This window comes from Bubalus bubalis, chromosome 2, assembly GCF_019923935.1.
Source record: "Bubalus bubalis isolate 160015118507 breed Murrah chromosome 2, NDDB_SH_1, whole genome shotgun sequence".
Classification (NCBI taxonomy): Eukaryota; Metazoa; Chordata; class Mammalia; order Artiodactyla; family Bovidae; genus Bubalus; species Bubalus bubalis.
The window spans coordinates 41149666-41163056 of NC_059158.1; the positions used below are offsets into that span (position 1 = coordinate 41149666).

Sequence of the window (13391 nt, forward strand, 5' to 3'; positions counted from 1 at the left end):
CCAGGTGTCCCTGAGGGAGCTGGGCCTCTGCTGGCCATTCCGACAGGGACACTCGGCTGTCAGAACAGACGCCTCAGGGCACCCCGGCTGGTGGCATTGGCATGGGTTCCCCAGTGTTCTGTTCCCAGTGGCTCCTGACGGGGTGTGTGCGGTGGGTGAGGGGACAGGAGTGAGCAGATGGTTGGCCTCCAGGCACCCCTGTCTCCCTCCCTCTAAGGCTGCTGATCCAAGAGATGAAGCAGCTTCTTTTTCCTGCCTCTTGGCTGGGACAAAACCACCACAATTTATTCCGCAGGTGGTCATGGGGCACCTACTGTGTGCTGGGCAGCTGTATGGCATTCAAGGGAATGTAGCTGCATTTCCGGGCTTCCCGGGTGGCTCAGTGGTAAAGAATCCACCTGCCAAGCAGAAGAGGCAGGTTTGATCCCTTGGTCAGGGAGATTCCCCGAGAAGAAAATGGCAACACACTCCAGTAGTCTTGCCTGGGAATTCCCATGGACAGAGGAGCCTGGCGGGCTACTGTCCATGGGGTTGCAAAAGAGTTGGGCATGACTTAGTGACTAAAGAGCAGTGGCAGCCACATGTCCATTTTCAGGGGGATTATAGCCTGACCACAAGGAGCACACATGTGCACACATGTATTTTATTTTAGTAGTATTATTTTGGCCACCCCGCTTGACATGTGGAATCTTAGTTCCCTGACCAGGGATCGAACCTGCTCCCTCTGCAGTGGAATCATGGAGTCTTAACCCCTGGGCCACCTGGGAAGTCCCTGCACACATGTATTTTAGATAGCTAAATAGCTGTGCAAAATGAGGCTGGAAACAAAAAGAGGCATTTCAGTCTAACAAACTCCTGTGTCTGGCCAAGTCCTGGGCCTTCTAGGGTGGTGGGGAATTGGCGGGGTTGAAACGGTAGTGTCTAAAGGAGGCTCAGGGGAGATTGGAAGGTTCAGGGGGTCAGTTCCTGGGGACCAGGAGGAGGGGTCAGTTCCTGGGGACCAGGGCTGTAGGAAAAATGGTTGGGATAGAGAGAAAAGGAGGGGGACCTTCAAGGTGGAGGATGGAAGGATGTGGCAGCTCAAGTCTCAGGGGCATCCAGCTGACCCCCCACACCCCTGCATCCCAGGGTAGGCCTCCTAGGAGCCTCAGAATCCAGCCTTGTCAGGGTCAGCCAGGAGGGCAGCCTGGCTTAGAGGCCTGGGCTCACTGTTCAGCCATCAGAGGAATTGAGGGCTGGTGAGGAGGTGCAGGTCACGAGGAAAGTCCAGGTGGGCTCCTATATCCCCAGCCCATGCTGAGTCCTGGACTGGCTTCCCCCCGAGATGGCCACAGGCAGCTGGGGCCCTCCTCCAAAGCCAGGAACAGGTTGACTGTGATGTGACTGACTGTGGTGTGAATGGAGCGGTCACATGTGTCATCCTGGCCTGGTGAGCCCTAGGGTCACCTACATGCCCAACAGCCACTCAGGAGTGCTAGAATTTAGGAGGCCCCGCTGGGCAGGAGAGGGTGGGCCTTGTTCAGGAAAGCAAGGCCCCTTTCCACACCTTCCAGGGCACCTCTTACAGCCTCACAGGGCACATTGGCTTTAATCCAGGAGGCCTGTCTTCTAAGCCAGCCAGATACTGGGCGCTGTCTTGGGTGCTATGGACACAATGAACTATCAGATCCAAGCCTCCTTCTGAGGTTGCTCCCAGGCCAGGGTGGGAGACAGACGGGTCATAATCATAACAGCAAAGGCTCCTATAACACTTTCGAGGTAATTGATGTATGTGAACTAATTTAATCCTCCCAACAATTAGTAACCTCTTCTGAAAAAAGGTACAAATACCACCCGCATCTCATTGGTAAAGAGACTGAGGCCCAGAGAGGTTAAGTGACTCACCCAGGGTCTTACTGCGAGTCAGTGGTCTTACTGTGAGTCAGTGGTCTTACTGCCAGTCAGCGGTCGTTCCAGAAGCTGGACCCCGGCAGGCTGACCCTAGAATCTGTGTTCTTAAACTCCAGCGCTCTGCTGACAATTGGTCAGGACATGGGGTGGGTGTGGTGGGATTGGAGAACAGCTCTCAGAAAGCTTTGCCCACAGGCTGGGGCATGTCTGCTTTGCGTCTGGAGGTCAAAGGAAGACTCCAAAGGCCTGACATCTACCTGGATGAGGGAGTGAAAGAGGCAAAGAGGTTATCAGGGTTTGGAGCTTGGAGGATGAGGGATGGTACCACTGATGGAAATGGAAAGTGTGACAGGGAGCCAGGGTATGTGGCTATGAGACAGGGACAGTGGGGTTCTACTTAGTAGAGAGGAGAACAGGATCTGGGGTCCCCAGGAAAGGGCTGGCAGAGGTGCCCAAGGCCTCAGGGGAAAGGCACAGGTCAGGAACAGGAGAAAAAGAGGGGATGTCAGAGAGAAAAGAGGGGTCCAGAGCCGGGCAGCCATAGCCAGAGGGGAGAGACAAGAAGAGGGTTCAAACAGAAGTATCAACTGCTGTTGTGAAAAAGAGGGCCAGGGGGTGAGAACAAGGGGTGTGGTGAGAAAGGGTAGTTTTCTTGGAATGATGGGGGTGGAAGCCAGTTAATCTTTTTAAGATTTACTGAGTCTTTAGGACACGGGCCAAATTGTGTCCTAATTGGTTGAAATACAGTATCTTATTTTATGAATTTAAATTTCACAGTAACCCTAGAAGGTGGTATTAGTGAGGTGCCCATTTCACAGATGGGGTAATGGAGGACCACAGATTCTGTAACTTTCCTGGGCAAGGAGAAGGTGCGTTTCTCTTCCCCAGAAGTCACCTCTAGTCTGGCCCTGTGATTTGGGATTCCCCTAGTTTGGGGTCGCTCTAACTGTACTGTATTTCCAGTCCACATAAGGCCAAACCCAAGCAACCCAGCTGAGCAGAACTGGAGTCAGAGGAAATCACATCCAGATCAGAATGAATCTAGCCCTCCAATAGGGGGATGAAGGCTCTTCTCTTGCCTTCTGCAGTCCCCCTGCTCTGTCCTTGAATATTCTGTGACTTGAGGATTTGTCTCTGTTCAACCAAATTCCTCTAGGCCAGGCTGCTCTCGCTCACACCCTCATGGTGAATGAGTAGCTTTTAAAAGAGTGAGCAGGGTGCTGAGTTTTCACCTGAAGAGATGAGAGGATTCCCAGGAGCCAGAGAAACTCTGGCCTGGCCTGAACAAGTTGCTTCTCCTTTAAGCCCCACTGCACACTGAGCCCTGGGAGGGGCTGGGCACAGCACGAGGGCCTCAGTTAGGAGTGTCTTATCCCAGCCCACACAGGTACCCCCTGCACCCAGACAGAGGAGGCAAAGCAGCGCTGTACAGCCGGGCTTGCCCAGTGCCCCTGCCGTCACGTCTCCTGCCTGCCTGGGCCCGTGAGGCTCGATGCTTCTCTTCTTCTCCAGAGCATCTCAGAGTAATGGGCTGACTCAGTTACTTTAGGGTGAACCCTGCAGGGCCTGTCTGCCCTGGGAACTTGTAAGCATCAGGGAAGCATACCTTCTCTTGCCTGGGAGAGGTAGAGGTTCATTAGGAACAGACCCACAGCTCGGCTCGGAGGAGGCTACAGACAGAGGTGCTTGGTGTGCTGGGAGGGAAGCCGGGCGTCTCTGCCAGCATCCCCCACCCTTGTGGGCCTGCTGAGGCTCACACATACCCCGCTCTGTCATCCCTGCCCCACACATTCAGAGACCCATAGGACACCAGCTCCCAGCCCTGCGCCCAGTGTCACTACTGACCAGCTCTGGGGAAAGCCACTCCCTTTGGAATTTTTTTTTTAATATTTATTTATCTGGGTGCACTGGTTTTAGCTGTGGCTCACAGGATCTTCCATCTTCATTGCAGCAGGCTGGATCTTTCGTTGCAGCCTGTGGGATCTAGTTCCCTGACCAGGGATTGAACCCAGGCTTCTGCATTTGAGCACAGAGTCTTAGCCACTGAACCACCAGGGAAGTCTCTCCCTTTGGGATTTTGTAGAAGGAGGGTCTTGTTACTCTGGCCCACTTCACAAAGTTTTAGAACATCTTAGTCAGTCAACAGGTATTTAATAATATGTATATTATGTAATGGGCTTCCCTGGTGGCTCAGCAGTAAAGAATCCACCTACAATTTGGGAGCCGCAGGAGACATGGGTTCCATCCTTGGGTCAGGAAGATCCCCTGGAGGAGGGCACGGCATCCCACTCCAGTATTCTTGCCTGGAGAATCCTGTGGACAGAGGAAACTGGCAGGCTACAGACCACAGGGTCGCAAAGAGTTGGACACGCCTGAAGCAACTTAGCACGTATGCACACATATTACCTAATAGATGCCAGGCACTGTTCTGGAGGTTGAAGATACAGCAGTATCTTCAACAAAATGAACAAAAATCCATGGCCTTGTGGAGCTGACACTTATATGCTGAATGGGAATTGTTTGGGAGACGGGAGTTTAGAAAAAAGGCTTGAATGTTTTAGATGGAACAAACATGTGTCTGGTGCCAACTGTGTGAACAATGTAGTTGCCTTCTGATAGCAATTGTAAAGTGGGTGTGATCATCCCATTTCACAGAGGAGTAGTCTCCAGGGCTTCCCCAGTGGCTCAGTGGTAAAGAATCTGGCTGCAACACAGGAGATACAGGAGTCATGGGTTCGATCCCTGGGTCAGGAAGATCCCCTGGAGGAGGGCATGGCAAACCACTCCAGTATTCTTGCCTGGAGAATCCCATGGACAGAGGAGCCTGGCAGGCTAGTCACACAGCCTGGGTCACACAGGATCTAGAGGGTCACACAGAGTCAGACACAACTGAAGCAACCGAGCAAGCACACAGCAGTCTCTGAGGGTGAAGCCTTTTGCCCAGGGCCATGCAGCTAAGCTCCTGGAAGAGCTGGGATTGCCACCCAGGGCTGCCTGCCCCAGAGACCACTGTCTCCCCTTTCTACCTCACTGCCTCCCAGACAAGGTGCTCTGTGTTCTGAGCCTTTTTATGTCAAATAAGATGTTCATTGTGTGAGGTCACTTCATTGTCCCACACCCAGGAGCCCCTTCTCCTGGGCGCTGACCCCAGAAGTCACAATCCAACATGAGCCCTGGCTGGGCCTGTGCTCAGGGATTGGGAGCCACGACGTGCAGCCCAGGAGTGGCACACGGGGAGACCTGGGGCTGCCCAGCCAGGGCTGGACGGTGACAGAGCTGTTAGTAAGTAGTCAAAGCTGTGTCCGGCTCCTGCCACTGCCCCCCCATCTCTGGGCACTTCCTTCTTCCCCGGTTCTGGACGTTGCAGCATCCAGGCTCCTGTGACCCACCACCCCTCGCAGCCATCCCTGGATTCTTGGTTGCTCAGGAATCTCATCCTCAGTGGTCTCAACCTCAGCTGCAACTTCCCATCCCCTGAGGAGCTTTTAACAATTCCCTGCACAGGCTGCACCCCCCCAGGGCAACTGATTCTGAATCTCTGGGGTGAGGCCTCAACCATCAGGATTGCTAAAGCTCCCCCATGGGATCCGATGTGTAACCAAGTTTGAAAAACGGTCATTTCATCTAGAGAGGTTAGAGGCTCTGGCAGCACATTAGAATCAGCCAGGGGACTTGTAAAAACTACCCGTGCCTGAGTCCTTTCCATACCAATCGAACTTGCCTTCTGGCGGTGGGATTTTTAAAAAACCTCCCCAGTGATATTTTTTTTTGGATCTCCAAGGCTGTGGCTATGAGTGGGGTCCTTCCACAGCCTCTGAGCGTGGGGCTGTCCCTGATCTGGTCACCTGAGGGACTAGTGTTGGTGATCCAAGGGGAGGGACTTCTTGCTGAGGTTCCTGAAGGTCCCCTGCAGAGCTGGAGGGGGAGGCTCTGGGGAAGGACTGGGAGACACTGGGGAACAGGGTCCTGGCTCAGATCCTCACCAGCTGTGTGACCCTGGACAAGTTACTGGGTGCTCTTAGGGCTCAGTTTCCCCAACTGAAAACCAGTGGCTGGAGGTCATGTCTCCAGAAGATGCATAGCCGCAGCACTTGTGGAGACTTTCAACCTAGATTCCTGGGCCCTGCCCAGAACTGCCAAGAATTGGACCTGGGCGGGGGGCAGGGTCTATGTGTCTGAAAAGCTCCCTGGTGATCTGCCAGGTGTCTAGGCTAGGATGCTGCCAAGGGCACTTTCAGCCTTGTCATTCTAGAAATCAGAAGTTGCAGAGCCCAGGTACCCAGGCTCAGGTGTCCTTCATTTAAGTAAACTGCATGTGAAAAACTACCCCAAGTGTGGCCTGAATGCTAAAGTGGAGAGAAGGAGGCATTTTTATAGAGACCCAATGCACGCCAGGCGCCTTTACCAACCTGTCTCCACAGCTGTGCTGTATGGCCCTTAATTGTTGTCGTTGAGTCGCTAAGTCCTGCCTGACTCTTGCAACCCCATGGACTGTAGCCCGCCAGGCTCCTCCATCCATGGGATTTCCCAGGCAAGAATACTGGAGTGGGTTGCCATTTCCTTCTCCAGGGGATCTTTCTCACCCAGGAATCGAACATGCATCTCCTGCTTGGCAGGCAGATTCTTTACCACTGAGCCACCGGAGAAGCCCCAGGGCCCCTCACTATGCCTCCTTTAAAATGATTTCATGCTCAGTGGGGTTAAATGACATCTCCAGGTCCCACTGCTCAGGGCCCAGCATCCCGGTCCACACCCCAGCCACTTTCCACTCTTTCCAGACCACCAGCCCACCTTCAGAGGCCTAGGTGTTTTTTTTTTTATTCCCATAATAATTCACCTCAGAGAGACGTAGTGTTTTGTTTCTTCACAGGAATTCAAAGGATTTCTCTACTTGGTGGGCTTCTGTGCCTGCCCCATTTCACGTTTTGGTAACAAAAAATCCAGTTGCTGCCCAACCTCTGGGGCATCCCTCCATTTCCAGAACAGTTTCTATGCCAATTCGGGAGAATCCACACCCACCCCCAGGCCCCATGGAGGCTCATCTGAAGGCAGACAGCGCCTCCTTCTGGGAGCTCCAGAACCCCAAGGCCGGCTCCATGCAGCCCTGAGGAGCTGGGCTGTGGCCACGGGCGGGATGATGAGATATTCATAGAACACCGGCCCAGGCAGCCGCCTCTGCCTCCCCCATTTAGAACTGAAGGCTGGAGACCTCGGCGCCCCCCATGCCTCTCCCACCTCCCCAGACCCTGACCCTGCAGAGGGACCCAGGCGTCTGCCCCGTCCCTGGGCATCCCTGGAGGACGGCTGGCACCAAGGGTTAACCTGCAGCCCTCCACCACCCTCCTCCGCCTCTGGTCTGCTAGCCTGCTGCCATGGAAACAGGCTAAAAATAAAATGGGCTCCCAAAGCCCAGCACGGAGCTCAGGAGTCAAAACAAACTAATTAAAGCAGCCAGGCTAAAATGTGAAGATAATTACGCCCTCACTCGGGAGCCAGTCTGGCATGGAAAAGCTCCGAGGGCCATCCCCAAGTCAGGGCCCCTGAGCCCACCCCTGACGGGTGGGGTGGGGGGGCTCCCCACCACTCAGACTCCTCGGACCCCGGGGTCCCACCACACAGTCTTGTGACTCTGCCCCAGGAGAGCCCACCCCGCTTAGGCCTTGTATCTGGGGAACACATTTCCCCTACGACAGTCCCACCCCGATAGACTCAGAATATGGCTTCATGCTGAGACCTATGCTCCCTTTGGGGTGGCCAAGGAGAAGGCGGAGTGAACTAGAGTCTGAGGTTGCTTCTCTACATCTGGCCTGAAATTCAGGGAAGTCTCTATGCAGTTTTGGGGCTGCCTGGGTCCCTGAGACCTGAGGCTGCAGAATCGGTCCTTTGTCTCCACCATGGGCCTCTCCACCACGGGCCCAAGAGCAGGAGAAGGGCCCCGTGCTCAGGCCACGCAGGTGCTGGGTCAAGTCCATCCCACCACGGGCCCTTTGCCTTCCAGGACCATCAAGGTGGAGGTGTACGACTGGGATCGAGACGGCAGGTAAGCTGGCCGAAGGACAGCAGGTGAGCAGGGAGGGGGCCGCCCCCGGGGGGAGGGCGGGTCTTGCTCTTGAGGAGAGAGCTGTGCCCAGGCCTTCCACGCATGGCAGCTCTGGGGTGAGGGGCCTGGGTTTTCCTTGTCCCTGCCCAGCTCCGCTGAGGCACCAGAAGGCCAGTGTCCTGCAGGAACTTGGCGCAAGGGGAGTAAGAGGCCTCTTTTCCTCATAGTTGTCTAGCAGTCAGCCCAGTGTCCAAAGTCTCCCCCACACTTGGGAGAATTTAGGATTTTCTGAAATGTGTGTGTTCTAAGGTACAGGCAGATGTTAGTGACCTCCTGAGCGTTGGTGATCACGTTCTCTGTGTGAGGCTAAGCATTGTGGGGTGATCTAAGTGCAGAAGACAAGCTGTCCCTCAGAGACTTCCTGAAATCCAGCAGGGAGGCCCTTGACTTCTCAGAGGAGCTGTTTGCAGGGAGCAGGGCTGGAGGGGGCAGGATTTGGGGGAGGTGAGCTTCAACGCAGACGAATGGGCCCAGGAGCCGTGAGGCAGAGCCGAGGAGGGCTGAGCCCAGCACTGGGCGGGCGGTGGGGGTGGGGGGGCGGCCAGGGTCTTCCTCTTCTGTGCATCTAAGTGCCCCCAAGGAGCCGGTATTGCTGGAAATCCATAGACAGGACCAGAATAGGCCTCTCACAACTTTAGCAGAACCCTCACCCGCTCTTGCCAGTTGAACCAGATCCAAGTATGCCATCCCTCCTGACTTTTGTGAGCCCTGCATCCTGTGGTGCTACAGAGGGTGTCGTAGAGGGGCTTTAAGCCCTGCAGTCTCCACTGGTACCTCCTAAGTCTGGGACGTGGACAGGGGATGCCGTGGAGAGCTGTGCACACGCAGCTCTAAATCGGGCCCCAGCTTCTTCCAAGGAGCTCACCTTTCCAACATCTTCCAATAGAGAAGCTCCAGAACCAGCACCACCTCTGCCAGCTCACCCTGGCCCCTCCTCTCTCCACTTTAACCACATCACAGGCAAGTGGCCTCAGGCTTCCACCCAGCACTCACCTCATCATCTTACCCCGGGGTTCCCCATGCTTCACCTTTGCCAGGGAAGCTGGAAGTGGCTTGAAAAAGCTGGCTTAAAATTCAGCACTCAAAAAACTAAGATCATGGCATCCAGTCCCATCACTTCATGGCAAACAGATGGGGAAAAATGGAAACAGTGACAGACTTCATTTTTCTTGGGCTCCAAAATCACTGCAGATGGTGACTGCAGCCATGAAATTAAAAGACACTTGCTCCTTGGAAGAAAAGCTATGACAAACCTAGACAGTGTACTCAAGAGCAGAGACATCACTTTGCTGACAAAGGTCCATATAGTCAAAGCTATGGTTTTTCCAGAAGTCATGTACGGATGTGAGAGTTGGACCATAAAGAAGGCTGAGTGCTGAAAAATTAATGCTTTCAAACTGTGGTGCTGGAGAAGACTCCTGATAGTCCCTTGGACTGCAAGGAAATCAAACCAGTCCATCCTAAAGGAAATCCACCCTGAATATTCACTGGAATGACTGATGCTGAAGCTCCAGTACTTTGGCCACCTGATGCAAAGAGCCAAGTCATTGAAAAGACCCTGATTCGGGGACAGATTGAGGGCAGGAGGAGAAGGGATGAGAGGAGGAGGATGAGATGGCTGGCTGGCATCACTGACTCAATGGACATGAGCTTGAGGAGATTCCAGGAGGTAGTGAAGCACAGGGAGACCTGGCGTGCTGCAGTCCATGGGGTTGCAAAGAGTCAAACACGATTGAGAGACTGAACAACAACTGGAGGTGGCTACCAGATGCCATTGGGCCCCACCATGAAGGAGCTCATAATCTGAAGGCTGAACGCTGTAAACATGTAGACAAAACACAGTGTGGACTCGAGGTCTCACGCTCCAGCAGGTGCTTCCGGCCAGCATGTTCACCACCGCCCGCTATGGGACAGTGACGGTGAAAGGCAGCCACCCACAGAAGGGACGGGAGTTCTGCTTTGCACAAGGTTCTGCTGCACTTAGCATCAACACACGCTTGTGGAGCAGAGATGCAGAAGATAGAAACACTGCAGAAAACACTTCAAGCTGCCTGGACTGACCTAGTGCTAAATGTCTTTTCAAAACACGTTATTGGAAAAATGTCAAGTGCACAGAAAAGTCAAGAGAAGAGTTTAATGAACACTTTAAGCCTGTCACCTGACTCGGACAAGTGTTCCACGTGGCCACAGTGGCTCTATCTGTGTTTTGCTGATATAGTTTCAGTTACGGACATCATGGCATTTTTACCTCTAAATATCTCATTGGGAATGTCTGAAAAATAAGGGCATTTTTCTACCTAACTACACATGTCATTCATTATAGCACCAGACACACTGAGCAATAATTCTTGAATATGATCTAATATTCATTTCATATTCAAATATCCTCAGTTGTCCCCAGAATACCTTCTATTGCTCGTTTATTCAAGTAAGAATCCAAGTATAAGAAGTAGGTCCCATTCTCCAGGACCCTGCTCTTTGCTGGGTTACAGCTGGGTTTCTGGCCCCATGGGTGACACTCGGCTCTTCCCAGGGCCCCACCATCTCTGCTGGCGTGGACCCCTGGAGCGGAGGCGCTGGGCAGAGCTGGAGCCAGGGGTAGGGACGTGAGAGGGGGCGGGATGGGTGTGAACAGCCTCGCGTCCGTGTTCTCAGCAGCGCCCTTCCCTTGCAGCCACGACTTCATTGGGGAGTTCACCACCAGCTACCGGGAGCTGGCCCGCGGGCAGAGCCAGTTCAACATCTATGAGGTGAGGTGGGCTTTGCTCTGACGATACGTAGCTCCCACAGTCTCTGAGGCCCACAGGGAGCCCGGGCTTGGGCCTTTGCCTCTTCTCCTGTGAGGTGGGTGTTACTGTCCTATTTCACAGGTCAAGAGACTGAATCTCCGAGAAGTGAGGGGACTTGACCCGAGTTCAGAAAGGGGCAGAAAAGGCCAACGATATAAGTTTATCTGATCCAGATCATTGAGTTATATTCCACACCCCCAGCCCCGAAGACAGCTCTTCCAATCAGGCAAGGGGATAGAAGTGCTGGTGGGGCATGATACCAGCAGGTTCCTGGCTCCAGACCCGAGGTCCTGAGTCCTCCCTTTCATCAGAACAGTTGTAGGGCCTGCAGAATGTCTTCTCTGTCCTAGAAGGAAAGAGAGGGACAGGAGCCGGGGTGCCTCCATCTAGACTGGGGAACCTCGGACAAGACACCCAGTCTCTTGGCAGATAAGAGCCTCTGCCCTCAGGACAGTCTCTACACTGAGCCTCTGCCTGCGTGCACTCTTCTCTCAGGATACGCTCCCAACCTCACAGACCAAGTTCAGGCCCTGCTCTCTGGTGGCCTGTTTTCTGGCACAGAAGTGAGGCAGCTCCATGGACAGCACAGTTCATGCCAGACCCACTGAACTGCAGATGCTTGTAGCCTTCGTTTACGGCCCAGGGTTCCTAACCCAGCTCTACTGTGTATAAGCTGGGTGACCCTGGTTGAGCTCCTGCCCCACTCTGTGCTGTGCACACTGAGAATTAAATTACTAGAACCACGCCTAGCCCCTGGTGAGCATTACGTCAGTGCTATCTCCTAGTATCATCTGTCGAGAGCCTGGGTGCCAGGAGATTTACATTTCACAACCGTCCTACGAGCTGGCCCTGTCCTCACGTCGCTCAGCGAGTGAAGTCGCAGAGCTGGCTTTGACTCCCATCACCGAATCTGAGTCCCTCCTTGCATTCCTCCCTCAACCTGTATCTCTGTCCTGAGCGGACAGGTCTTGTGTTCCAGCTGGACTGGAGCACCCCAAGGGCAGACTAAGTGACAGCCCTTTCTGTTGCTCTATTCACATTGGCCTGGGTCCTCCTAGGCACACAGTAGGTGCTTATTATACACCCACGCTGAATTCAGTTAACAAGGCTATTTGTGAGAATGGATCGTGGATGAATTGCTTTGTAAGAGCTCTGACACTCAGTTAATTGCTTTGTTTTCTGCAAGGACAAAGGACGGAGCTGTCTCTTTTCTCCCACCCACGCAGCAGGCTCCTCCTTTCTCTGGACTCTTTCTTTTTTTTAATTTCTTTATATTTGGCCATGCTGGGTCTTTGTTGCTGTGTGGGCTTTTATCTAGTTGTGGCGAGCGGGGGCTACTCTCTCAGCACGTGGGCTCTAGAGAACAGTTGTGACGCAGGAGTTTAATTGCTCTGCTGCATGTGGGATCTTCCTGGATCAGGGATCGAACCCATGTCTTCTGCATTGGCAGGCAGATTCTTTACCCCTGAGCCACCAGGGAAACCCCTCTCCAGACTCTTATTTACTCATTTTTTGGGCCATGCCACATGGCACATGGGATCTCCGTTTCCCACCAGGGATTAAACCCCACCCCCTGCATTGGAAGTACAGTCAACCACTGGACCACCAAGGAAGTCCCTAGAGTCTTCTAAGAAAATTTTTAGGGAAGGGAAGGGAAGGGGTCAGATCTCTTGGAGTCTGGCCTTCTAAGGGTGCTTGACAGGCTCAGATGAGGCCATGATCTCTCAGGCTTAAAGCAGGAAAGGTTAGATCGACTTGTTTTCTCGGTCGTTGAGCCCTGCTCCCTTGCGAACGAGAGAAACCAGCACTGGCAAGCCGAAGTGCTGTCTGCACACACTGGAAACGCCGCAGGGGGAAAAGGAATTAGGTTCTGGCTGCCGAGGGGCAGGCCTGGCACGTGGAGGGCATCTCTGGGAGGCCAGTTTAGGCTCAGGAAGGCCTTTCTAGTGTCTGAAGTGCCTGAAGAGAGAATAGGCTTCTGCCAGGAAAGACCCTCATCTCAGGCCCTGGCGTCGGCCTGGGTGTCCGCCGCACATGCCCAGCTGTATGTGGCCGCTCCTCAGACTCAGCCTCCTAAACTACTGCGCTGGCTAGAGTCCCTGCCACCCTCGTCTCCTCTGGCCAGCCGCTTCTCCCTCCTGTGCCATCATCACGGGGACCACGGCCCCTGGGGAGGCATGCCTGATGCCTTCTGCCCACATCCCACGCCCAGTCTATGATTGAATCCTGCTCCTCCTGCCACCTGAATATTCTGAGCTTTGTCCCCTTCCTTCCTGTCCACCCCCACCATCACCATCTCCCCTGTGGGGGTGGGGGCTTTGCAACAGCCCCCTAATGGCCTTTCCGTTTCTACTCAGTAACCCAAAGCTGCCTACAAAATGGTAATCGACCTCACTGCTCCCCTGCTTACTACCTGGCTGTTCACCCGCTATCTCAGCCTGGTTCACCCAGGGGAGCAGGGAGCCTCCACCCCAACTGATGTCCAACAGGGCCCTTTACCTACAAGGTAAGGCCGAGTTCCTTCACACAAGCGTCATGCCCCCGCGACCTGCAATCTCTGTGCAGCTGAGGTGGGGGCGTGTATGAGCGGCTGTATACATCACAGCTCTAGG

General features: G+C 54.0%; 1 protein-coding gene across 3 annotated transcripts in view; it reads left to right on the forward strand.

Annotated features, from left to right (window-relative positions):
* CPNE5 (copine 5) overlaps positions 1 to 13391 on the forward strand; it is a 103315-nt gene that overhangs the window by 71838 nt on the left and 18086 nt on the right. For all 3 annotated transcript variants that reach the window (XM_025270803.2, XM_006050414.3, XM_044930667.1), the window contains 2 exons: positions 7889 to 7930; positions 10665 to 10740. In XM_025270803.2, the coding sequence (XP_025126588.1) occupies positions 7889 to 7930; positions 10665 to 10740 (118 nt within the window). The remainder of the gene's footprint in view (positions 1 to 7888; positions 7931 to 10664; positions 10741 to 13391) is intronic.